The 25222-nt window shown below is 44.0% G+C and overlaps 1 protein-coding gene across 1 annotated transcript in view; it reads right to left on the bottom strand.

Moving 5' to 3' along the window:
- Positions 1–24661, bottom strand: part of SMARCAL1 (SWI/SNF related, matrix associated, actin dependent regulator of chromatin, subfamily a like 1) — a 64347-nt gene extending 39686 nt beyond the window's left edge. Inside the window, exons 1-9 of the mRNA XM_060263250.1 lie at positions 24498–24661; positions 18503–19431; positions 13359–13409; positions 12033–12293; positions 11665–11715; positions 7575–7758; positions 6767–6917; positions 4653–4811; positions 46–111 (exon numbers count right to left, since the gene is read on the bottom strand). Of these exons, the coding sequence (XP_060119233.1) occupies positions 46–111; positions 4653–4811; positions 6767–6917; positions 7575–7758; positions 11665–11715; positions 12033–12293; positions 13359–13409; positions 18503–19406 (1827 nt within the window). The 5' untranslated portion in view covers positions 19407–19431; positions 24498–24661. The remainder of the gene's footprint in view (positions 1–45; positions 112–4652; positions 4812–6766; positions 6918–7574; positions 7759–11664; positions 11716–12032; positions 12294–13358; positions 13410–18502; positions 19432–24497) is intronic.
- Positions 24662–25222: the final 561 nt, after the last annotated feature.

The following is a 25222-nucleotide window of genomic DNA, read 5'->3' on the forward strand; positions in this document are numbered from 1 at the left end:
ATGCAAAACCCAATCCTCCCCTTTTGAAAATCTTGGGATACGCACCTTCAGAAGAGGCAATGCAGCTTGGCAACGAGCAGTTTTGACATTCTTAAGAAAATGGGATTCATCCTGGAACAGGAAAGAGCAGAGAATGAAGGCGTCAGCCACAGTCAAGGCAAACTGAAAAGCAGTTAAATAATCCTGATGTTTTGAGGGCACCTTACTAGAAAAGAAGAGAAACGGGGCAGGTATAATAAAATTCTGGATGCCAAATTGGCAGAAAGATGGAGTGGGCTGCCCAAATGGAATGCAACAGGACTCTGGAGTGTTATGAGAAAACCTTAAGTTGTGACCCATGAACAATCTGAGCCAAGGAAAGAAAGAAGACGAAGAATGACCAAAATTTGAATTATTTTGCTCTCATCCGTTCTGCCTTTAAACGCAGATCTAATTGGGAATCCCATGCTGCACTGACACCCCCAAATGAAGGGGTTAATGAAAAAGCATCAGATGGAGGAAATCTAATTAGGAACCCACTGGTTTGCCGCTAAAGGCTCACCAGGTAGATAATAACCTACCATTTGAGAGCTCCCCTCCTGGAATGAGATACATTTCCATTGCTGTTGCAAGACTGAGTTTCAGAACACAGTGGAAACTGGCACCCTCCCAGGGAATGTACTCATCTGGTTGCATTTGGGCAAGTAGGCAGCCATGCACAGAGAGGATAATATACCCCCTTCAGCTCTCAGATACTGCTTTTGCAATCTTGGTTAGCAATAAGGTTATGCTAATAACAGCCACCAGCAGACGGGGGATTGAAGAGGGAGGTGGGGAAGCAAGATACCCTGTGGGAGCTATTTGATCTGACGCACAGGCTCTGAATACTGTAATATATCCAGCACATGAATGAGAATCCTGACAATTCAAGACCAGTGGAAAATGCAAGATTCGGATGAGATCATCTCCCACATTGTCAGCAGAAGAGACAGAGACGGAGGCAATTGCCAATTCCTCCACAAAAAACCCCTAGAATCTATACAGCAGATCACACAGATGCATGCTCTCCTTGCGCAACCTGATCTCACTCTCCCCCGAAATCAATGGGCTGTTCTAAACATTATAGGTCAATCACTCTGTAGGCAACCAGAAATGGAAATGGATTACTAACCCAACACCTTCATCTCTGACATGTTGACAGAATATTGCCGCAAATAAAATGGATTTAGTCGGGGAGCCTTCTGCCTCCTGTTCCTGAGGAGCAAGAGCCAGCACTACTGATACCTGCATTTTTAGGCAGAGCTCTATGGGGCTGCTCATCTGGAGCTCCCTTGGTCATCTCTCAGGTGCCAGGCAAAGCCTCAGCCATTTGTCTGAGCTGTGGGCGATTTTTTCTTTTTTTTCCCCTACACCCCAGCAATTTTTTGAGCTTTAAACTGTTGCTGCTTTTTAAAAAAACGTAATGTCAAAACAAAATGCTGTGTTTAATTTTTTTTTTAATTACATTTTAAAACAACCCTTGAATACCAATCCAGCAGAGGAAGTCTTTTTTTTTTTTAACTATACCTCCACCTCTTGGATTCAGGAAACATTAACTGAGACTATTGCTTTGAACATCTATGGACACGGCTCAAGTACACTCAGATGGGCTCAGGTTGTTCATGGGTCACAACTTAAAGTTTTCTCATAGCACTCCAGAATCCTGTTGCATTTCATTTGGGCAGCCCGCTCCAGCTTTCTGCCAATTTGGCATCCAGAATTTTATTATACTTCACACATTCCATGAAAGACTTAACAAAATAACAGAAATTGGGAACTTGGAGCAGATTTTTTGAGGGAGAATTCATGGTATCCATCAAAATCTCAAGTCATATAACGGTAACCAAAGGTGAATGACATGCTGTCCCTAAAACACTTCAGTCAGTCAGTCAGTCACATTTTATTTGTATCCCGCCCTCCCCGACCAAGCGGCTCAGGGCGGCTAACAGCATAAAATTCGATACATACATTGTATAATAAATAACATTTGAAGACAGTTAATTAAAATCCATAAAATTCTAAAAACATTAATACATTTAGTGCTATTCCATCGGCAAGTTTACTTGGCAATTTAGTAGTATCAGCTGGTGAAGGCCATTTGGAACAGGATGGTTTTGCAGGCCCTGCAGAATTGTTCAATGTCCCGCAGGGCCCGCATTTCCTCTGGGAGTTGATTCCACAGCTGTGGGGCCAAAACTGAGAAGGCCCGAGTACGGGTACTCTGGAGTCTTACCTCCTTTGGGCCAGGGATAGTCAGCAAGTTCTTCCCTGCTGACCTCAGTGCTCTCTGGGGTTCATACGGGGAGAGGCGGTCCCTAAGGTAGGCAGGTCCTCGGCCATATAGGGCTTTAAGTTATTACTTAACTTCAAGTTATTACTGCAAGCTACTTCTAAATGAACATTTAGCTCTGCCTTGCCTTATGAATGGCAATGGGCTTTGGGGGGTTTCTGCTCAACGCTGTCATATGTCTCTCCATATGTTCCCCAGAGAGCACTGCGATCCAGCTCACAAAACCTTCTGGAAGTACCTGGGCCAGAGGAGGCCAAACTAAAAACAACTAGAGAACAGGCCTTCTCTATAAAAGCACCCCAATGGTGGAACCAGCTGCCGGAAGAGGTGCGGGCCCTACGGGACATTAGCCAATTCCGTAGGTGTGCAAAACCGGCCTCTTCCGGCTAGCCTTCCAAGATGGAGCCTGAAATAAACATCACGCCATCATTAACATTAATATAACTGAGATAGCAATGAGATGAGACTATTTTAGACTGATTTTAGACTGTTTTAGATTATGTAAAAATTTAATGGTAAATTGTATTGAATTGTATAATTGTTTTATTGTTCAACATGGCTTTTGCCACACCTTGTAAGCCGCCCTGAGCCTGCCTCGGCGGGGAAGGCAGGGTATAAATAAAATTTTATTATTATTATTATTATGAAGACACTGGCCTTCCAGGTTTTCCTCTGCGCTCACTGCATCTTCCCCCAAACCTGCTTAGGTAGGATTCTTCTCAAAAAGATGATATTCAAAGTGTCTTTGGTCACCATGTGGATGAAAAGGTGACCAGCCCCTCCCACATGGGTACCATTTTTTCTAAAGCCAGCAAAAAGCCTTCCAGTGGTATATTGGGGGAAGAGAACTGGTGGCATAAGGGGACTGGAAGGCAAAACCAAAGAATCCCCCCTGTAGGCAACCGGAAATCATGAGGACACTCTGTAACAGCAATGAAAGCACAATGGGAAATCAGCCCCGTGTGCAAGCTGTGACAATCAAGAGAACAATAACTTCCACCAAAACTAATCAAGTCTCTATTCCTCCTTTTTTCTAAGACAGACTTGAAAAACTGATGACGGTAGCAAGCCCAAAATACGTTAGAATCCAAAAATCAGGCAAGTTAGCATTGATTAACATTTCTAAGTCTCAAGGCTCCTGCCATAGTTCTGAGGAGTAAACACCTTACTTCTCTGATGCTTGGGATTAGTGATGGAACATCAGAGGTTTTTGGTCACCTCAGCTGCAGATGACCAGACAGAAACTTCCATAGTTTTGTAAGTTTCACAAAATCTGTCTGCTGCCCTTAACAGGCCCCTTTCCTGGAACGCGGCGACCTGGCAACGGTGATCCATGCAATGGTCACCTCGAGGTTGGACTACTGTAATGCCCTCTACATGGGGCTGCCCCTGTACCGAACTCGGAAACTGCAGCTAGTGCAGAATGCGGCGGCCAGGCTGTTGGTGGGACTACCTCGGTGGGAACACATGCAGCCTAGGTTGCGGGAGCTGCACTGGCTGCCAATTGTGTCCCGAGTTCGTTACAAGGTGCTGGTTATTACCTTTAAAGCCCTATATGGCCGAGGACCTGTCTACCTTAGGGACCGCCTCTCTCCATATATCCCCCAGAGAGCACTGAGATCTAGCTCCCAAAATCTTTTAAAAACCCCTGGACCAAGGGAGGCCAAATTGAAAACAACCCAGGAGCAGGCCTTCTCAGTAACGGCTCCTCATTGGTGGAACCAACTACCAGCGGAGGTTCGAGACTATAATCAGTTCCGCAGGGCCTGCAAAACTAGCCTTTTTTCAAATGGCCTACAAGATTGAATCCTGAAATGACACCTAGCCATCTGATATACATCTAATATGTTCGCATTGTAGCACCTTAATTGGAATGGTTTTAACCAATTATTTATTTAATGTATTTTACCGTATAATGTATTAAACGTAATCACGGTACTTCCATGTCTGTGAGCCGCCCTGAGCCTGCTTCGGCGGGGAGGGCGGGATATAAATAAAAATTATTATTAACACCATTTGTTTGCTAGTGTTTACTGTAATTGCTGAACAGGAGAAATTAAAATGCCACTGAATACCAATGAAGATGTTCATTAAAACTGTCAAACAGATACCACTACTGGGTATTGAGAAAACAGCAGCACAAGATAGCACGCATGCCATGCATTCATACAATTCACATAAGTGTTATGTACGAGGTAGTCAAAGGAATCGCCTTCCGCCATTTCGCAATCCACCATGTCCATAGTCATGTCCCTCCCTCGTGCTGAAGAGATTTCCCATGCCCGACTTCGACTGCCAGGTCATGATCGGAAGCACCTCTCCCCAATTAGGAAGCTCTACTTACAACAATCACAACTCGCACAGTGGCCCGGAGCCGCTTCTCCATCTTGCTGAGGAGGTCAAAACTGACAACGTTTATCAGTCTTGCCAACAGACAGTCCTTGCTTGTTGCTATGACGCTGATGCTATCAGGACTTAAGGAAGGAAGCCACCTGCAGAAAGCCTACAACAGCAAGAAGGGAAAAGGAGATGCGATCAGAAAATAGCCTTTTTGCATCTCAACAGCCAAAAACCTACAAATAACAAAAACCAGCCGTGTGCATTTACATAGTCCCTTTTTAAAGTGCTGCAGGATCGTTCATCTTATTCAGCCCCATAGCACACAGCTGGACTAAGCCATGGATGCTCCTATGTTATATCTGAAAACAGGGGTTTCCAAGGCATCTGCACCAACTCTTTATTTATGTAAACAGACTTCTGCACCTCTTTTATATTTAAAGATACTCAAAGCAAACTACAAACAATCTTTTAAAAACCAATTCCCCCCCAAAAAAGCATGAATATAAGCAAAAGATGCAACTGTAACACTGAAAAACCAATAAAGCATTCAAATAAGAAAAGAGCATAAGTCGGTGCAATCCATAGCACACTTCAGATCACAATAGCAGTTTGGGCTCCATTTCTGGGTCTGTCAATGGAAAACAAGATCTCAGTATCTTGTCCCATGGTCACATCGGCCTTGTTCTCACTACCCCAACTTCAGGCTGTAGGTGAAAATTCACATAGTGAAATGCTGCTTTAGATGGCATTATCATTTATGAAGAGCTTGCATGCCAAAGAAAAGGGTTCTAACTCCACCTTCTTTCAAGACATACCAGTTTTCTATGTGGAGAACTCTTTCTCATGAGCACGTATTTCATTTTGTGAAATCTCCACCTGTATCTCAAGTGTTTCCTACAGGGAAACATGTTGATCACCCAAGGGAGAACTAGGAAAAGCACAACAATAGGAACTGCCTTGAAAGACTGTTACTTAAAATGTTAGGATAGAGCGCCCAGGTCCTCTAGTGGAAGACATACACGGGGAGATAAACAGGGGGAGTGTGAATCTGTTAATTCTCCTGGGCCTCTCAGCACCTTTTGATACTATTGATCACAGTATCCCATGGAGGACAAGATGGACCCTTGAGGGACCCCAGAAGTCAAGGTGCTGAGCAGCAGTTTCCCAGCACTTCTTCCTGAAACCTACTCTCTTGGAAGGATCAGAACCACCACAAAACAGCACTTTTTGGTCCCAGCCTGGAAAGGCGATCCAGAAAGATACTATGATTGACAATTTCAACAACCACTGTGAGTCCCAGGACAATCAACACAGTTGCATTCCCCCCGTGCATCTCCCGGTCCAGGCCATCCATCGTGGTGACCAAGTCTACTTCAGTCCCATGACCAGACTGGAGAGGATTCAAATAATCCACTTCATCCAGAAATGCTTGAAGTTGTCCAACTACCTGGTTCAAGAATGGAACATATCAGACTAGTCTATAGTTACTTAAAGCTTCTGTTTTCAAGGTAGGCTTCTTTAGTAGAGGCTGTGGTTCATTGCATTTCAAGACTGGGGGTAATCACCCCGTCTCTTAGCTACCTCTGGGACCCAGTCAACCAGCCCCCTCTGGCAGATTTAAGCAGTCAGGAAGGGAGAGGATCATACAAGTAGGGAGTAGGCCTCAAGTCTCCAATGATCCTGTCCATATTCTCAGTCTAAAGAAGATGAAAAGTATCCCAAACAGCTAGAGAAGTCAGCTTCGTGACACTCTGACCATGTCACTGCTGATACAGAGTCCAAGTCAGTATGGATGCGATACATTTTAATCTGCAAAGTACTAAGCAAAATGGTCACAGCAGCTCCCTGAGTAGTACACCTCCTGTAGCAGACCAGATCCCAACAGGGCTTTAGCCACACAGAACAGCTTTGCTGTGCCACGCTGCGCAGATGCAATGGTGGCAGAAATGCGTTCTCTTTGTCACCACGGCTACCTCAGAGTACACTAAGCTTTAGCCTGCATCTTATTGGATTAATCCTCAGCGTTCCTCTACTGCTGCTCTGCGTGCCCCCCATGTTTTTTTCACCACCAACTAAAAACGGAGAACTACAAAGAAGCTCAGGAAACGCAATTGTTACCTCTGCCCACGTAAATCTCACAGAAGACGGGGCTATCACCAGCAGCGGCCATTCTTTTCGATAATATGCAGCAATGCAGATTGCCTGGATAGTTTTCCCTAAGCCCATGTCGTCAGCAAGGAGCAAGCGGCCTTCTCGGGAAATGGCAAAACTGAAGATCACAAAACAGAGAGTGGGCAAACTGATGGGTTACTCGTTTCCACAATGAAGGCAATTCTTCTCAAGCCTCAAGGCTGGATGTGATGTACACCCATGCCAACTCCACATGCTTGCCTGGTCACACTGCATAAAAAGGAGTTTTCTAGTCTCATATCTGAACAAGGCAATCAGAACAATGCTGAATATATCTGAGTCTAGGAAGGCCAGAGTCCATGGGCAGCAGGCATCTGCTTTCCCCCCCCCAAGAATTCCTTGAAAGAAGATCCCAATCACTACTACAGTTTCTGATTAGCCTCCTAATCAGGCAGCAGATTTAACTATGTCTATGCAGGGAAAGCAGAACCCAGGAGTAAAAGCTGGTAATTAAGGCCTGGTACATCAAAAGCTTGTAGATGGTACAGAGCTGCACTTCCTGGAAATGCTGAATGTTTAGTAAGTGAAAGCTAAGATTCTATTAATAATAGAAGAGAGAAACTATTTACAATTCATCATTTTGTTTTTTTACCTGCAACAGCACGTATCTCCTATCCAGTTTATATCTCCTATACGAGCCCAACAGCACAAGATACATATTTCCCTTTCTATAACCATGAAGGGAAAGGCTCGTTAAACAAACGGGTAAGCTTCGGGGGAATATCATGTAACTTACTTCACACCTTCTCTCTGAAATGGCATCAGGCTCGCCACAACTTTTGGATCCACGCCTGAAAGATCTGCTTCAGGGATGTCCGCGGTTTTTAGAAAGGACTTCTCGAACTGAGCAGCAAAGGTCTCTATTATCGGCTTGGGAAGTGGCTCTACCTCCACATCTGGAAGGCTTTTTACCAATTCGACTGAACACACGCAAAAAGATTTGATGCATCAGTAACCACGCAGCAATTAACGTATGAATTTGAATCAGTGCAAAAAACAATGCAGTTAGTTATCTGGATTTCTATGCAATTCTTTAAGGCTTATTCAAAATATAAATTGGGTTACCCTCCCTCGGTACGGAGCTTACAAAAATAATGCCCAATGAAGCCATCCAGCAAGGTGCACACACACCACATATGCACGTGTAGAGAACACACCAACAACAACTTTTGGAAAATACTCAGGTTTAACAGCTGGTGAGTTTGGAAGGTGAGGAAGCTCAATGAGCATAGCGCAGCTATTAAAAATGCTTACCCACCGATGGCATAATCAAAAGGAAGTTCTCATCGAGTCTCAGAAAGCACAATAGGTCATAGGCAGTAAGGGGCATGTGAATTACATTAATCCTTTAACTTGTCTTTCCACATAACACAAATTCTATGACAAACCAACTTTTATGAATGGGGCAGCCCACCAGCTTTGCATATATTTGCATAATTGAAGTGCTGCTCACAGTACTGAGCCCTCAACCACTGATCACTTGAAATCTCACCAGTTCATTACTTTTGGCATTGAAGATTTCACAAGGCACTGCCCTCCCAAAATGCTCAAGCTACCTTCACAGTAATGAGGAGGACCAGAAAGTCACTGTTGTATCAAACAAATTCTTAGATTCTTCATTCAAATTATACAACTATGCTATACTTGGGCAGAACCGTGGGAAACACACAGTTCTGAATACAGAAAAAACAAACTCAAATACTAAACACACAGAAATTTCTCTGTCATCTCAGTCTACAATCCTCCAAAGCACAAGCCCATAAACACTGTAAGCAACCGATCCTCACTATTACCTTCTCGTAATTATGTTTAACTTATCAATAATGAGAAGCAGTAGGAATTTCCAGACATTCAGGTAATTTGAAATGTTTCATCTTTTCCTAAATTAAAACTAAAAAAATGATCGAGCTGTTCATTCCAGGAAATGCCAACAACAACTCTGGATTTATAACTGTTTAATATATTTTCTTTTTTTTAACTTGAGCAGTGGCTTGATGCGTTCTTTGAGAAGGCAATCAGAACATCTCTGCACTGCACTAAATGCCAAAGAGAAAGTTAACCAGTTCGTTACAGAGAGCCAGTTTGGTGTAGTGGTGAAGTGTGCGGGACTCTTATCTGGGAGAACCGCGTTTGATTCCCCACTCCTCCACTTGCACCTGCTAGCATGGCCTTGGGTCAGCCATAGCTCTGGCAGAGGTTGTCCTTGAAAGGGCAGCTACTGTGAGAGCCCTCTCCAGCCCCACCCACCTCACAGGGTGTCTGTCCTGGGGGAGGAAGGGAAAGGAGATTGTAGGCCGCTCTGAGCCTCTGTCCTTGAAAGGGCAGCTGCTGTGAGAGCCCTCTCCAGCCCCACCCACCTCACAGGGTGTCTGTTGTGGGGGAGGGAGATAAAGGAGATTGTGAGCCGCTCTGAGACTCTTCGGAGTGGAGGGCGGGGTATAAATCCAATATCTTCATCTACCTCACAGGGTGTCTGTTGTGGGGGGGAGGAAGGTAAAGGAGATTGTGAGCTGCTCTGAGACTCTTCGGAGTGGAGGGCGGGAAATAAATCCAATATCGTCGTCTTCTTCTTAAAGGCAGCTTTCTTTTTTTTAAAAAAATCACCAAAATATTGATATCTAGAAAATACAATATCCTGACAGCGCAGATGCACTCAAATTTGTACTGCTTTTCTTCATTACAACAGCCTCAGTATGGGCTGCAACCCCAGGCTGCCAATCTTAATTGCAGTTATCTCTGGAGTGAAGGCAGCAAAACCATTCAGTTCTGAAAGCACAGAAATGAAAGGACTTCCATTTGTGCATGCGTGATGGGTTATTCAGCATGCACACTTCGATTCAGTAAGCTGTCTCCCACTCTCCCTGCTGAAGCAGAGACCTTACTCTGTTATTACACTCAGAAAGTTGCATGCTAGAATTATAAGATGGCAAATTGCAGCAATTACACTATTGTCACTGTTTTGCGGACAAGCTTGGGAAAATTAGGATGTCTCAGTAGCTTGAGTGATTCATCCAAAAGTTTCTCTCTCTATCCCCAGGTGACCTTCTATCTTGAGAATTGAGCAAGTGGGTGTGAAGGTAAAACTGTCAAGATGAAAACAGCAGGGGCCTCTGAAAATTTTGGTTTCGGTAGGACATTTAAAAATCCACATTTGAGACTGGCAGGGCAGCTGGCTCAATTCAGTTAAGGACCACACATCTGGAATTAGGTTTCGGCGCTCATCTCCCTAGGTGGATAGAGATAAGAATGCACCAATGGGTTCACAGATTCTTCTGGAGCCTAGAAAAGGGAATCCAGGAATAAATCTGTATTATTTATTCATTAAGCTGCTTTATATTGAATGGGCCTTCTGGTTCATTTAGCTCAGCACTGTCTACTCTGACTGGCAGCAGATTTCCAGAGACTCGGTGAGGAAAGGGTCACTCCCCAAACTTTCTGCCCAAGATCTTGTAGCTAGAAAGGTCAGGGATCGAGACCAACTCCTTCTGCACCCAAAGCGCATGCTTGACCACTAAGCCATAACCCCTACGCCATAACCCCTACGCCATATTACAAAACGCATTAGTGACAACTTGCCAAAGGCGCCTTTGCTAATTTGCTTTCACAAAACGGCATCTTTTGCATCACAATCTGTCTGAATGTTTGCTAAAAACAGACATCTGACTCGATTCCCTCTTTCCAGAATGGCTTCACACTGACGTACATGGACAGTGTGAATTTACTTTTTTTTTCAAGAATTCCTTGAAAGAAGATCCCACTCACTGCTGCAGTTTCTGGAGTGGGGCATCATGGTGAAACTCCATCTTTCAGGAAGGAAGTGCAGTATGGAAGCTGGAACCTTTCCTGAATAAAATACCCTACTTAAGAGCTGCTAGAAGTGATAGGAAAGTGTATGATTAATCAACCGCTCTAGAACAGCAGTTCCCAAATTATTTGTTATGGTGACCAACAAGTCCAAATTTACTTGGTGTGGTAGCCCACCGAGAGCTGGCCTAAAGTTTTTTTGAGCCCTAGGCAAACTATGACCCCGGCACCTATCTAGTTCAGCATTCCATTTGCTACAGCGGCTAGCCTGAGAAACCAACAAACATCACACAAAGGGTGCATCTGCCATCACTATGAACCCCAAGCAAGTGGCATTCCAACATACACAACCTTTCCTATAGAAGTTACATTGCAATCTGTGACCACCCTCTCCTTTACCATTACTCCCTTCAATCCCCCACTAAAATTCTCATTGACTCCAGTGACCATCAGGATACTTTATACTCGATCGACGTGTACAAGCAGTGAAGAAAAATACCAACTATGTATGACCTGAAATATACTGTTTTCAGGGCCAGATCTTGGTTTCCGAGATACAGAAGTAAGCAGTGAAAAGGGTGAGGGCTGGACTACAATTCACTTGCAGATGCTTTGCAACCCAGTTTTGGGTCATGGCCCACAGGTTGGGAAACACTGCTCTAGAAGCTGTAACTGCCTTCTGCTATAGAAGACAGTCAAAGGCAACATTCAAATTATAATAGGTTAGTTCGTTTTTTTACACAGAAGCTGTAGGCAAAAAAAATCATATTACTCCATCTGAAAGGCAGCAGAAGAGCCAACATTAATTCTTTACCCACTTCTGATTAAAACAACTAATTCTAAGAAGGTTAAAAAAGAAAAAAAATGATTGCTTTGTTATTTTTTTTTTATTTATTCGTGATTTGTATCCCGCCCTTCCCACAGGTGGCTCAGGGCGGCTTCCAGAAATTGGTCAAACATAAAAATTAAACAATTTAAATATATAGACAATTAAACATTTCTATGGAAAGACAGATTCTTACTTAGATTGAGGTAGTCCTCCAGGAGGAAACTCCATTTTCTAGTCTTCATGTCTGTAAAAGTCATAAATACTGTCCAAAAATGCTGAGAAAATAAGAAATACATCCACTGTAATCTCCTGGATTATGGTCACTCTTCTAACTTTTCATGATCATGTTAGCTGCCTGCCACATACAAACATGGCACTTCAAAATATCTTTGATGGAATTCAGTTAACAGATAAGACTAGAATTAACCCCAGAGTGCCAAGTCCCAACCTGTATTTTGTATAGATATTGCTTACACAAAGCAGATCATATAGGAAAAGACACAAACGCTAAGAGCAAAGAGTAATACAAAGTTTACAGCCAACACCGGCCATATCACTTACCATAATTTCTAGAATTCATCTGCTTGAACACTGCTATAAGGCTAGCAGCATAGCCAATATCTACTTCGAACCGAGAACAGGATATCAGTATACATTTCCCCCTGACGGAGGCTGATGGTTTCTTCCAACCACAGCATGTCTGCAAGAGGGATCTCAAGTGAGGACCCTTACAAACGGAAGATGGCAGACAGGTCTTGGTGGCTGCTTCCATTCCGTCCAAGGGTGACAAAGTAACAGAGGGAATTTGCTCCACTGCTTCCACTAGAGATAAACCATGATATTTAAGAAAAAGGAACAAATGAGTTAATTTTTTAAAAATTTGCAGCAACTCTGCCAGATACTTTTACATGCAGAAGAAAAGCCAAACAGAGCCTTGTTAGTGCCTAGAAAAACCCTCTAAACAAATTCAAAAGTTGAACATTTTTAGTGATTCTCTCTACTTCTCACTCAGCAGAGACCATTGGTAAGTTGTTCTAGATGAGTAAAGAGTCTGATACCATTCAGAATTTTGAAGTATTGATGTGTCGCAAAAAAAACCCCATTCGAAACAAAATCTTGAACTTCAGGTTTCATATGAACATATGAAGCTGCCTTATACTGAATCAGAGCCTTGGTCCATTAAAGTCAGTATTGTCTACTCAGACTGGCAGCGGCTCTCCGGGGTCTCAAACTGAGGTTTTTCACACCTATTTGCCTGGACCCTTTTTTGGAGATGCCAGGGATTGAACCTGGGACCTTCTGCTTCCCAAGCAGATGCTCTGCCACTGAGCCACCGTCCCTCCCCTGCTCTCCAGGGTCTCAAGCTGAGGTTTTTCACACCTTTTTGCCTGGACCCTTTTTTGGAGATGCCAGGGATTGAACCTGGGACTTTCTGCTTACCAAGCAGATGCTCTACCACTGAGCCACCATCCCTCCTACATATGAAGCTGCCTTACACTGAATCAGACCCTTGGTCCATCAAAGTCAGTATTGTCTACTCAGACTGGCAGCGGCTCTCCGGGGTCTCAAGCTATTTGCCTGGACCCTTTTTTTGGAGATGCCGGGGATTGAACCTGGGACCTTCTGCTTCCCAAGCAGATGCTCTACCACTGAGCCACCGTCCCTCCCTTCCACCTTCCTTCTCTTCTACATATCTGCTCCGTACACCTGAATGCAGAACTTTTATTGAGAATTGCTCTAAATAAAACCAATTCATTTCTCCATCATTAATTCAGCATGAACTGGATTTGACTTCGGGAATGTGCATGACCACCAAGAATCTTGCCCAGATCTCTGCACGTAAAAAACCTGCCCAAAACGATACCACTGTACAATCTGCTTACTTACTGAGTTGGCTGTAGTCTTCTAGACTGAAATTCCACATCTTTGTTGCAGGATCTGAAACAGATCAGAATCGAAAGAGTTATAAATTTAGAAATTTCTAAAATTTTGGGATATGACTTTAAGAAAGTTGCAGAGACTTTTCTGCTGGGATTACAAATGGAAAAAATTTCCAAAAGAAGATAGGACTTTAATTTGGTATTTGCTCTCAGCTGCTAGGACATTGTATGCGCAGCTGTGGAAGCAAGAAAAAATACCAGAGAAATGGGACTGGATTGTGAAAGTTTTATCATGGAGTGAGATGGACAAACTAACAAGAAATTTAAGAGACTATGACTTGGACGTGTTTAAAAAGGAGTGGAAGAAATTTAGAGGATACATAGAGCAAGGAACGTAAAAAAGACATTGGACAATTGTCCAAGACATTGGACAATTGGACAGCTCTATCTGCTAATGGACGGCCGGCCCGCCTCCCCCCCGGAAGACCTGGATCGGGCGTTACAGGCTATCGCAACGTGGCTTAGACTGAGTGGGCTGAAACTGAATCCGGCAAAGACAGAGGTTCTCTGTGTGGGTCGCGGCGCTCCAGGGAGGGAAATATCCCTCCCGACCTTCGATGGTGTGCAGCTAAAGGCGGCGCAGCAGGTGAAGAGTCTGGGTGTTTTACTGGAGCCTTCATTATCAATGGAGGCCCAGATAACAGCCACTGCCAAGTCAGCTTTCTTCCATCTGAGGCGGGCAAAGCAGTTGGCCCCTTTCCTGGAGCGTCGGGACCTAGCAACGGTGATCCATGCGACGGTCACCTCACGATTGGACTACTGTAACGCCCTCTACATGGGGCTGCCTCTGTGCCGGACCCGGAAGTTACAGCTAGTGCAGAACGCGGCGGCCAGGCTGTTACTTGGTCTCCCAAAATGGGAACATGTACGGCCGGGGCTACGCGAACTGCACTGGTTACCGATTGTATACCGGGTCCAGTACAAAGTGCTGGTTATCACCTTTAAAGCCCTATATGGCCGAGGACCAGCCTACCTGAAGGACCGTCTCTCCCCGTATGAACCCCAGAGAGCACTGAGGTCAGTAGGAAAGAACAGACTGACTACCCCTGGGCCAAGACAAATTAAACTACAGAATACTCGCTCTCGGGCCTTTTCGGCCGCAGCCCCACATCTCTGGAACCAACTCCCAGAGGAGGTGCGGGCCCTGCGGAACCTTGATCAGTTCCGCAGGGCCTGCAAGACCACCCTTTTTAAATTAGCTTATGAATAACTGAAAATCCGCCATCAGCATCAACTAGAAGAGTGTCAAGGATAGCGTCATAAAATGTTTTAGTTAATTGTTTTAATTCAGGCTTTTAAGGTTAGTTTAATGTTAATTTAATGTTTCTAGTGTAACTGTTTTATTGTTGGTGCACCATTGGTCACCGTATTGTTAGCCGCCCTGAGCCTGCTTCGGCGGGGGAGGGCGGGGTACAAATAAAATTTATTATTATTATTATTATTATTGTTTAATATGAATGTAAGAATAGAAAGACATCGAATTTTGATTGGTTAACGGTACCTTTATAATTGAACTTAAGTATATAACCTCGGCGGGAGTCTAGAAACGGAGGGAGGGGGGACTGAAAATATCATATGGGTTAGAGATAGTAAGGATATAATTAAACATTGTAACCATATGTTATTAATAAAATTGTTTAAACAAGAATCGAAAGAGTTATGCTAGGGATGTCCCAGGCAAGCCTGACCTCATTAGACCTTGGAAACTAAGCATGATTGGCACTGGTTAAGTGCTTGCTTAAGAAACCAGCAAGGAAGTCCAGGGCTGCTATGCTGAGCCAGTCAATGGCAGGCTATCCCTACCGGGTTGCCAGTCAACTGTGACTTGAAAACACTTCTCACCAGATAACATTATACTGATATATTCAGAAGAAAGGGCTACCTTACCTTGCCAGAAAAGTTCCAGGTGGGTTGCTGCTCTGGAGGGCTGCAGGCATTGTGAAACAAGCTGAGCCAAGTGGCCACTATGGCACTGGACATCCCAAAAGGTCTGCTGGGCTCAAATGGGCAAGACTACACCCACTGCCGTAATCACTCTGGCATGAGTCTGAGCCAAGTAGGTGCTACCAACGCTGCAGGGACCACAGCTTACTCTAAGGCCCTTTTAAAACTACTCCGAAGCAACTAAACCTACACAAGAGATTCCTGCATGACCCGGTGTTCATGCAGAACGTGCTGACTGTACTACAGCTCCTCAGTTACCTCTGAGGGCATTACTGGCATTCAGAGGTTCAGTACACGCTCAAGGTCACACACAGAACATGAATGCGAGATACACGTGAGATCCCCCGTGCAGAAACAGTCTTTGCAAATCTCTTAATTGTTAATGCCAATCCTTCTCACAAACCAGGACTCACAATGAGACTTCACGTATGCATAACAAGGCACAGAAATGTAGTCCATGCACGCCGATAACAAAAATTAGGTAAGATTTCAAAAACAAGGCACAAGCTTCCCTGTAAATTCAAGTATAACTTCTTATCAATTACGTGATGGGTTAAGTGAAGCAAATTTTTAAAAACCATGGACCGTTTTCGCACACAGCTCACCTCGCAGTCACAATCCTGTTCCCTCCGCAGCGTCTGTTCGGATTTCCCACCATCTGCGCCGAAGTTACAGGAAGTGCCGCAGCTTTTGCGCAGCAAACGTCAACCGCTAAAACCCAGTTTACGTTTGCTACACAAAAGCCGCGGCACTTCCTGCAACTCCGGCGCAGATGGTGGGAAAGCCGGCAGACGCTGCGGAGGGAACACGATTGTGACTGCGAGGTGAGCTGTGTGCAAAAACGGTCCATATCAACTTCAGAAAAACCCCCGAGGAGGAGGAAAGACTATTTCAGCTCCAGAAACCTCAGGAGGCCACTGGTTAGGCAGAAAATGAATCCAGGATCACCACTGAGGCTCTGGGCTGCCTCCACACAGTAGTTTTGCTCCAGTCTGGCATTTGAGGAACTATCAACAGAACATCTATTTTCCATCCTTTTTCTCATTTTGCTGTGAACTTTCCTAAATTTGGCTTTCTACAGTCAAAGCATGTTCTTATGCTGTGGGGATAGGAATACGCACATTTCGCAGCTTCCACCCACATCCGTACCAGCTTCCTTGCCTCAGTCCCCTTCCCGCTCTTTTCCACCTGGCACTAGAGGGGCTATTTTAGGGGGTTTAAATCATCAGTTCACATATTACTGCAGCATTATCATTATAACAGCGCATCTACCGGCCATCTAACTCTCCAGCTTTAAAAATTAGGAAAACTCTAGCTGTTTTTGGTATGGACATTACCAGGGGTCATTTTGTAGAAAAAGAGGTGCCGGAGCGCTCATTAGCACAACTCATTTGCATAACTCATTTGCCTATGGCGCACATCCCGGACATCACTGGAAAGTGTACTAAATTATATCAGCTCAGCATCTCCCTTAAAATGCTTCCTGAATTATAATTGTCACAATAAAACCTTCCTCCCATCATACTTTTAAAACTACTTTCTCCTCTACGGCCACAGTGGCATGACGAAGATTTCCATCCGTCTGCTTGATACGTTTTTGCTTATTTTCTCATTTTTGTGGGGGGGGGAAATCTTAGAAAGTTTGTCAGATCTTAGAGCTCAGCAAAATTCTCACAGGGGTTTGAACAACGGAGCACGGAAGCAATTATTTTTTTTTTGGGGGGGGGAGAGGGGAGGGAGAGAAAGAGCACAATAAAATTTAGAGGTTTCGGAGCTCTGCTCCTGTGAGCTCCTGCCTAAAACGAGGCCTGGACATTACCTTTCCCTTCATATTTATGCAATGCACAGAGCTATTTTAAAAAATTAAAACTGGAAATTTAGATGACTTGAGGTGTTGGATTGCCCTGGCCTAGATGACAAAGCTAGCTTAATCTTGTGAGGAAATGGAAGCTTAAGCGTGGTTGACCCTTGTTAGTACTTGGGAGACCACCGCAGAAGTCCAGGGCTGTTATATATCAGCAGGCAACAGCAAACCACCTCTGTTCATCTCTTGCCTTGAAAACGCTATGGGTCGCCTCACCATAATTTAGCTGCAACTTGATGGAATTTACCACCACCAGTAGCAGGGGTGGATCCTATTATTTTCTTTTGCTAAGTCTTCCTTCATAAGAGAAAGACTCCCTGCAATGAAGAGTTACTTTTTTCTGGTGGAAGAAAGCTCGAGTAGAAGGGAGTCATAGGATCTGACTTAGTGGACAGAAAATAATAGGATCTAAACTCCTAGTAGACAGGGATAAAGCTATATTAATATGTCAATTGCCAATTTTTAAAATTAAACCCAAAAGTACTCCGCTGGCATGAAAGGGGGTGGGGGGATTGGTGGTCACAAGGGGCTCAGGAAGGGGAAATGTACAGACTAGGGCCATGTGGATACTCCAGATTCACCGTGAATCCGTCTGCATTTTCTGTAGCCGTGTGAGCTACATGAATCATCGCTGTGTAGAAAACAACTTCAGTTACCTGAAATGGGACCAACTTTTACCCTCCCTCCTCATCTGTAACTCAGCAGCAAAGCAAATGTATATACTGTATGTGAGGAGAGCTACAGGTCTCCCTCCCTCAGTGTGCAAGGAGAGATATAGGAAATTTCTTCCCCCCTCCACAATGCATGTACAAGTCAGTCAGAGAGGTTATACAAAGAACTCAGTGAGAGACAATCTGCTGGTTAATTTGGAACTGCCAGTGCACTCCTCAGAGGAAAAGCTCCACTAAATTTACAGTCAAGAGACTGTCAGGGCCAACACAAGAGCTCATAAACAGAGAAGCAACACATAAAGTACAAAGACTACAAGCCACTAAGGTTCCAAGAGCCTTATTCTGGTTTCAAGGGCTACAGAAGAAACACAGACACCCTGGACACCTCATAGGTTATAGCTTGTCCAGGTTTAAACTCTGCATCTATGAGGGCAAGATGCATGCTCTTTTTGGAGGGAAAATGAAAGCAACGTTTTTCAGGATTTAGCAAAAGCTCCTCAGTTCAACAACACATCTACAGTTTACAGCACAATCCCAGCTATGAAGATTTCTATATGCACTGCCTATTACACAATGACCAACAAGGCACAGGACAATAATCAATAGTCTTACCGTATTTTTTGCTTGGTAAGTTTCTGAACATTTCAATAAGCTCCGCATTGTACCCTATGTTAATCTGGAACCTGTCTTCAGAGTGCTTCACACATTTCCCTTTGAGGATGCCGTGTGTTTTTCGCTGAACAGGTGTGGTCTGCAAGTTTCTTGCAATCCCAGCGGCTACTGAGTTCTGTCCTCTGGCCCCCAAAGGATTTTTCATACCATAGAACTGCAATAAGCTACTGCCTTCCTTTTCAGAGTCTAGATTTCTAGCAGTTCCCAGCTTTTCACAACCACCTGTACTCCTGGTGGCGGCACCATCACACCCATTGGTGGATTCATTCAGGGTTTGCAGATCGTTGGTACTCGCAGAGTCTCCATTACCACCAAGCCTAGAATGACACTGTTCCGCAAGGTTTTGGGCTGCTGCACAATATTTAGGTGGATGTAACAAATCAGAATGAGAAAATGGCTGACTTTGTTCTTGAGAAGGCAGATCTGAGGAATGTGAATGAGGGTAACTCAAGGAATCCGGCATCGCTGATAAGGACCATTTAGTGCAGCTTGGATGCGTAACTAAATCTTGACTGGAGTCCTCTGGATAATTCTTCTGTTGCACACTATGCAACATGGCTTCTGCTTGGGGCGGGCTCCAGTGACTACTCTCCATTTGAAGGCTCTTCCGTACACCATGGTTGCTCGAGTCCTTGAGGTGATGACTTCCAAGCCTAGGATGATAGTTTTCTCTCTTCAAAGGTTGCTGCAAATTTCCCTGGCAGCTTTTAAGACTGTTGCAGTCAGGCAACTTCTTAGCAACACTACCCTGTTGAGCTGCCAGTCGCTCTGCTCTCCTTGCCAAAGCCTTCTGCCTGTTCTCCTCAATCCTCTTTTTCTGTTCTTCTGTCAGCCCAGATGACATCTTCCATTAAATACTCATTGAAAGCCTTTAGAAATAAACGAAGAATCTTGTCAGCTAAACATACAAGAGCCACTTCAGCCCATATTTACAGGAACAAGCTATTCAGAGGGATTATTCCCAGTTTATTCCAAAACTCAAGGTGAGCAACCTTACTCCTCACAGTTACACTGCAAGATACATTAGGCCAGGAGAAATATGAATAAACATATCGTGCAGCATAACTGTGGAGAACATCTAGCACAGAGTATCTGACTTCCTAGCAAACTGATACCTAAAAACTTCCATCATAGAAATTAAGCACTGGTATGGCATGTTCCCTTAAGTCCAGGATGGTACCAGGAAGCATTTGTTGTGCTGAACTGTGTTTACCTGCATTAGAACTCTGGATCGGAGCTGATATAGCATTATACTGAAAACTACAAATTTCCTCATTAGATAACAGCAGAAAGCCATAAGAACATAAGAGAAGCCATGTTGGATCAGGCCAATGGCCCATCCAGTCCAACACTTTGTATCACACAGTGGCCAATAATTTTATATATATATATATACACACACACACACATTGTGGCTAATAGCCACTGATGGACCTCTGCTCCATATTTTTATCTAACCCCCTCTTGAAGCTGGCTATGCCTGTAGCTGCCACCACCTCCTGTGGCAGTGAATTCCACATATTAATCACCCTTTGGGTGAAGAAGTACCTCCTTTTATCCGTTCTAACCCGACTGCTCAGCAATTTCATTGAATGCCCACGAGTTCTTGTATTGTGAGAAAGGGAGAAAAGTACTTCTTTCTCTACCTTCTCCATCCCATGCATAATCTTGTAAACCTCTAGCATGTCACCCCGCAGTCGACGTTTCTCCAAACTAAAGAGCCCCAAGCGTTTTAACCTTTCTTCATAGGGAAAGTGTTCCAAACCTGTAATCATTCTAGTTGCCCTTTTCTGCACTTTTTCCAATGCTATAATATCCTTTTCGAGGTGCGGTGACCAGAATTGCACACACACGAGAGTAATCACACTAGACACTAAAATGGTCACACTTATTCAAGCCCTCAGTTTAGAGAAGTTTATCGGTCCTTTCAAAAATAGACTATGCAACTCTGCAAAATATAAACGCACCTTCACGTTATACAACCATTTGTCTGGACACACCTCATAATAGTTGAATTATAGTATTGGCCTATAGTATTGGCCTATAATAGTATTGGCCTATGAAGAAAGACCAACAATAAAACTTTCTTCAAATATATTAGAAGTAGGAAACCAGCCAGGGAGGCAGTGGGGCCCTTGGATGACCATGGGGTAAAAGGATTACTGAAGGAGGATAGGGAAATGGCTGAAAAGCTAAATGAATTTTTTGCCTCCGTCTTCACTGTAGAAGACGAGAACTTTTTGCCCGCCCCAGAACCACTAATTTTGGAAGGGGTGTTGAAAGACCTGAGTCAGATTGAGGTGACAAATGAGGAGGTCCTACAACTGATAGACAAATTAAAAACTAATAAGTCACCGGGTCCGGATGGCATACATCCGAGAGTTCTGAAGGAACTCAAAGTTGAACTTGTGGATCTTCTAACAAAAATCTGTAATCTTTCATTGAAATCTGCCTCCATTCCTGAGGACTGGAAGGTAGCAAATGTCACCCCCATCTTTAAAAAAGGTTCCAGAGGAGATCCGGGAAACTACAGGCCAGTCAGTCTGACTTCAATACCGGGAAAGTTGGTAGAAACCATTATCAAGGACAGAATGAGTAGGCACATTGATGAACACGGGTTATTGAGGAAGACTCAGCATGGGTTCTGCAAGGGAAGATCTTGCCTCACTAACCTGTTGCATTTCTTTGAGGGGGTGAACAAACATGTGGACAAAGGAGACCCGATAGATGTTGTTTACCTTGACTTCCAGAAAGCTTTTGATAAAGTTCCTCATCAAAGGCTCCTTAGAAAGCTTGAGAATCATGGAGTAAAAGGACAGGTCCTCTTGTGGATCAAAAACTGGCTGAGTAATAGGAAGCAGAGAGTGAGTATAAATGGGCAGTCTTCGCAGTGGAGGACGGTAAGCAGTGGGGTGCCGCAGGGCTCGGTACTGGGTCCCATGCTTTTTAACTTGTTCATAAATGATTTAGAGTTCGGAGTGAGCAGTGAAGTGGCCAAGTTTGCGGATGACACTAAATTGTTCAGGGTGGTGAGAACCAGAGAGGATTGTGAGGAACTCCAAAGGGATCTGTTGAGGCTGGGTGAGTGGGCGTCAACGTGGCAGATGCGGTTCAATGTGGCCAAGTGCAAAGTAATGCACATTGGGGCTAAGAATCCCAGCTACAAATACAAGTTGATGGGGTGTGAACTGGCAGAGACTGATCAAGAGAGAGATCTTGGGGTCATGATAGATAACTCACTGAAAGTGTCAAGACAGTGTGCGTTTGCAATAAAAAAGGCCAATGCCATGCTGGGAATTATTAGGAAGGGAATTGAAAACAAATCAGCCAGTATCATAATGCCCCTGTATAAATCGATGGTGCGGTCTCATTTGGAGTACTGTGTGCAGTTCTGGTCGCCGCACCTCAAAAAGGATATTATAGCTTTAGAGAAGGTGCAGAGAAGGGCAACTAGAATGATTAAAGGGCTGGAGCACTTTCCCTATGAAGAAAGGTTGAAACGCTTGGGACTCTTTAGCTTGGAGAAACGTCGACTGCGGGGTGACATGATAGAGGTTTACAAGATAATGCATGGAATGGAGAAAGTAGAGAAAGAAGTACTTTTCTCCCTTTCTCACAATACAAGAACTCGTGGGCATTCGATGAAATTGCTGAGCAGACAGGTTAAGACGGATAAAAGGAAGTACTTCTTCACCCAAAGGGTGATTAACATGTGGAATTCACTGCCACAGGAGGTGGTGGCGGCCACAAGTATAGCCACCTTCAAGAGGGGTTTAGATAAAAATATGGAGCACAGGTCCATCAGTGGCTATTAGCCACAGTGTATGGAGCACAGGTCCATCAGTGGCTATTAGCCACAGTGTATGTGTGTATATAACATTTTTTGCCACTGTGTGACACAGAGTGTTGGACTTGATGGGCCGTTGGCCTGATCCAACATGGCTTCTCTTATGTTCTTATGTTCTTATGTTCTTATGTTGACCAATTTAGTTTGAATTCACTCACAGCAAAAATGCTGAGTATCTTTTTTCAAACTGTCATTGATGGGGTGGGGGGGGGGGGCCGTATTCAATTAGAAGGAAGATGTCTAGCTCAAGTATCTGATTGACAAGTTTTCACACAACCAGCCAACAGGTGCCTATTCAAACTGCATCCCCTACCCCGCCTCATGCTAGCACAATCGGAAGAAAATCTAAAATCTAATCCTCTGCCTCATATCAAGTAAAACACTAAAGAAGTTCTTGGGCTTCATGCGCTTGCTAAATAAGCAGCACTTCATGAAACAGACAAGCGGCAACAAAAGAACGACGTAAGTACTGCAAGCCAAGATCATTATTTAAGAACATAAGAACATAAGAGAAGCCATGTTGGATCAGGCCAACGGCCCATCAAGTCCAACCCTCTGTGTCACACAGTGGCAAAAAATGTTATATACACACACACACTGTGGCTAATAGCCACTGATGGACCTCTGCTCCATATTTTTATCTAACCCCCTCTTGAAGCTGGCTATGCTTGTAGCCGCCGCCACCTCCTGTGGCAGTGAATTCCACATGTTAATCACCCTTTGGGTGAAGAAGTACTTCCTTTTATCTGTTTTAACCTGTCTGCTCAGCAATTTCATCGAATGCCCACGAGTTCTTGTATTGTGAGAAAGGGAGAAAAGTACTTCTTTCTCTACTTTCTCCATTCCATGCATTATCTTGTAAACCTCTATCATGTCACCCCGCAGTCGACGTTTCTCCAAGCTAAAGAGTCCCAAGCGTTTCAACCTTTCTTCATAGGAAAAGTGCTCCAGCCCTTTAATCATTCTAGTTGCCCTTCTCTGCACCTTCTCTAAAGCTATAATATCCTTTTTGAGGTGCGGCGACCAGAACTGCACACAGTACTCCAAATGAGACCGCACCATCGATTTATACAGGGGCATTATGATACTGGCTGATTTGTTTTCAATTCCCTTCCTAATAATTCCCAGCATGGCATTGGCCTTTTTTATTGCAAACGCACACTGTCTTGACACTTTCAGTGAGTTATCTATCATGACCCCAAGATCTCTCTCTTGATCAGTCTCTGCCAGTTCACACCCCATCAACTTGTATTTGTAGCTGGGATTCTTAGCCCCAATGTGCATTACTTTGCACTTGGCCACATTGAACCGCATCTGCCACGTTGACGCCCACTCACCCAGCCTAAAATTTGAATAGAAACGATCAGTTTTCATGCAGATAGATACTTTAAATAGGTGTCATGTTCAGCTCTAGAAACTTCTTATAGGCAGAAGCAACAACACACATAATCCAAGGGCCACTCGCAAAAACTTTTCCACAAGATATTAGAAGGCTGAAGACAATTTTTTTTGCAACGTGAAAGCGGTTTGAGAACAGCTTTACCCTTCACAGCGCACACCACACACTTCTTCTGTCCCTGTCTCCTCCATTCAAATCTACACTTTCTTTAAAAAGGCAAATATCTGCAATAGCTTTTTTTTTTTTCTTACGGGAGTGGAGGGGGGGGGGGGAAGCGCCCTCACAAAGCATCTTCAACTTTCTGATATCTTGAGCCTAAACTTCAGCCCCAACTATTTTAAAAAGAGTTCACATCTCAGCACTGTGTACTTACAACCTGTGCTATTCCAATACCTTTATGAAACAAACGCATGAAACGAAGTTGGGTCATGCTTGCAGCCCCTCCAGCTCAGACTTGAGTCCTGCATGCTCTAAAGCTACGTTTATGAACTCTGCGAAGTGGGGTTCAGTTGCCCCGTTGCACCCAGCAGAAGTCAGACCTCCAGCTCTCACCACCTAGGCTAAACTTCCCCGTCCCATGCTCATCCCCCCAGTTTAATGCCTCCAACCTTTTAAACTGGGATTCCTCCTAGACCTAAACCTCGCTCCTTCAAAGGCTACTTTATTGCATCTTTTAAAAGCATTGTTACCTAAACTCCGCCGACATCGGTTAGCCGCTGCAGCCAGAGGCCGACACTATAGCCCCACCGTTCATCTCCTTCGCCTTCTCCCTCTCGGCGACTACAGTTCCCAGGATGCACAGCGGACGGCACCCTGCCCCTCCCTTTCCTTTAGCCCTCCGAATTGCTGGGACGGCTGTCAAGAGGGGAAAACCCGCTTTGTACCACGGGAAATGAAGTTCTAACCAGTCGGCCGCTTAAAGGCGGCGATGTGCTCCTCGCTTAGGCTGCTTGAGAAAGCTTCCTTCCTGGGATGCTTAGGGAGTTTTGGATAAAAGTTGAATGGCATAGTGGACTATAGCTTAAAAAGTCTATAAAGGGGAAAATTTCTCCTTGAAAAATGAAGATGAATTTTTTTTTGTTTGTTTTAATTTCTTCCCTATTGCTATAAGGTTTTAAAATGGAGATTCTTGATTTGTTAAGTTTCCTTGCTTTCTTTTTCTCTTAATTTTTAGTAAACTATAATCAGTTCCGCAGGGCTTGTAAAACTGTCCTTTTTCAACTGACCTATAAGATGGAATCCTGAAGTGACACCTAGCCATCTTGACATATACATATATATACTGCGTTGTACTGTAGCACCTTCAATTTGTAGTGGTTTTAATTAATTTATCTTAAATGTATTTTAATTGTATTTTACTGTATAATTGTATTTATTATAATCATGGTACACTCCATGTCTTGTGAGCCGCCCT

This window comes from Heteronotia binoei, chromosome 21 (assembly GCF_032191835.1).
Source record: "Heteronotia binoei isolate CCM8104 ecotype False Entrance Well chromosome 21, APGP_CSIRO_Hbin_v1, whole genome shotgun sequence".
Lineage (NCBI taxonomy): Eukaryota > Metazoa > Chordata > Lepidosauria > Squamata > Gekkonidae > Heteronotia > Heteronotia binoei.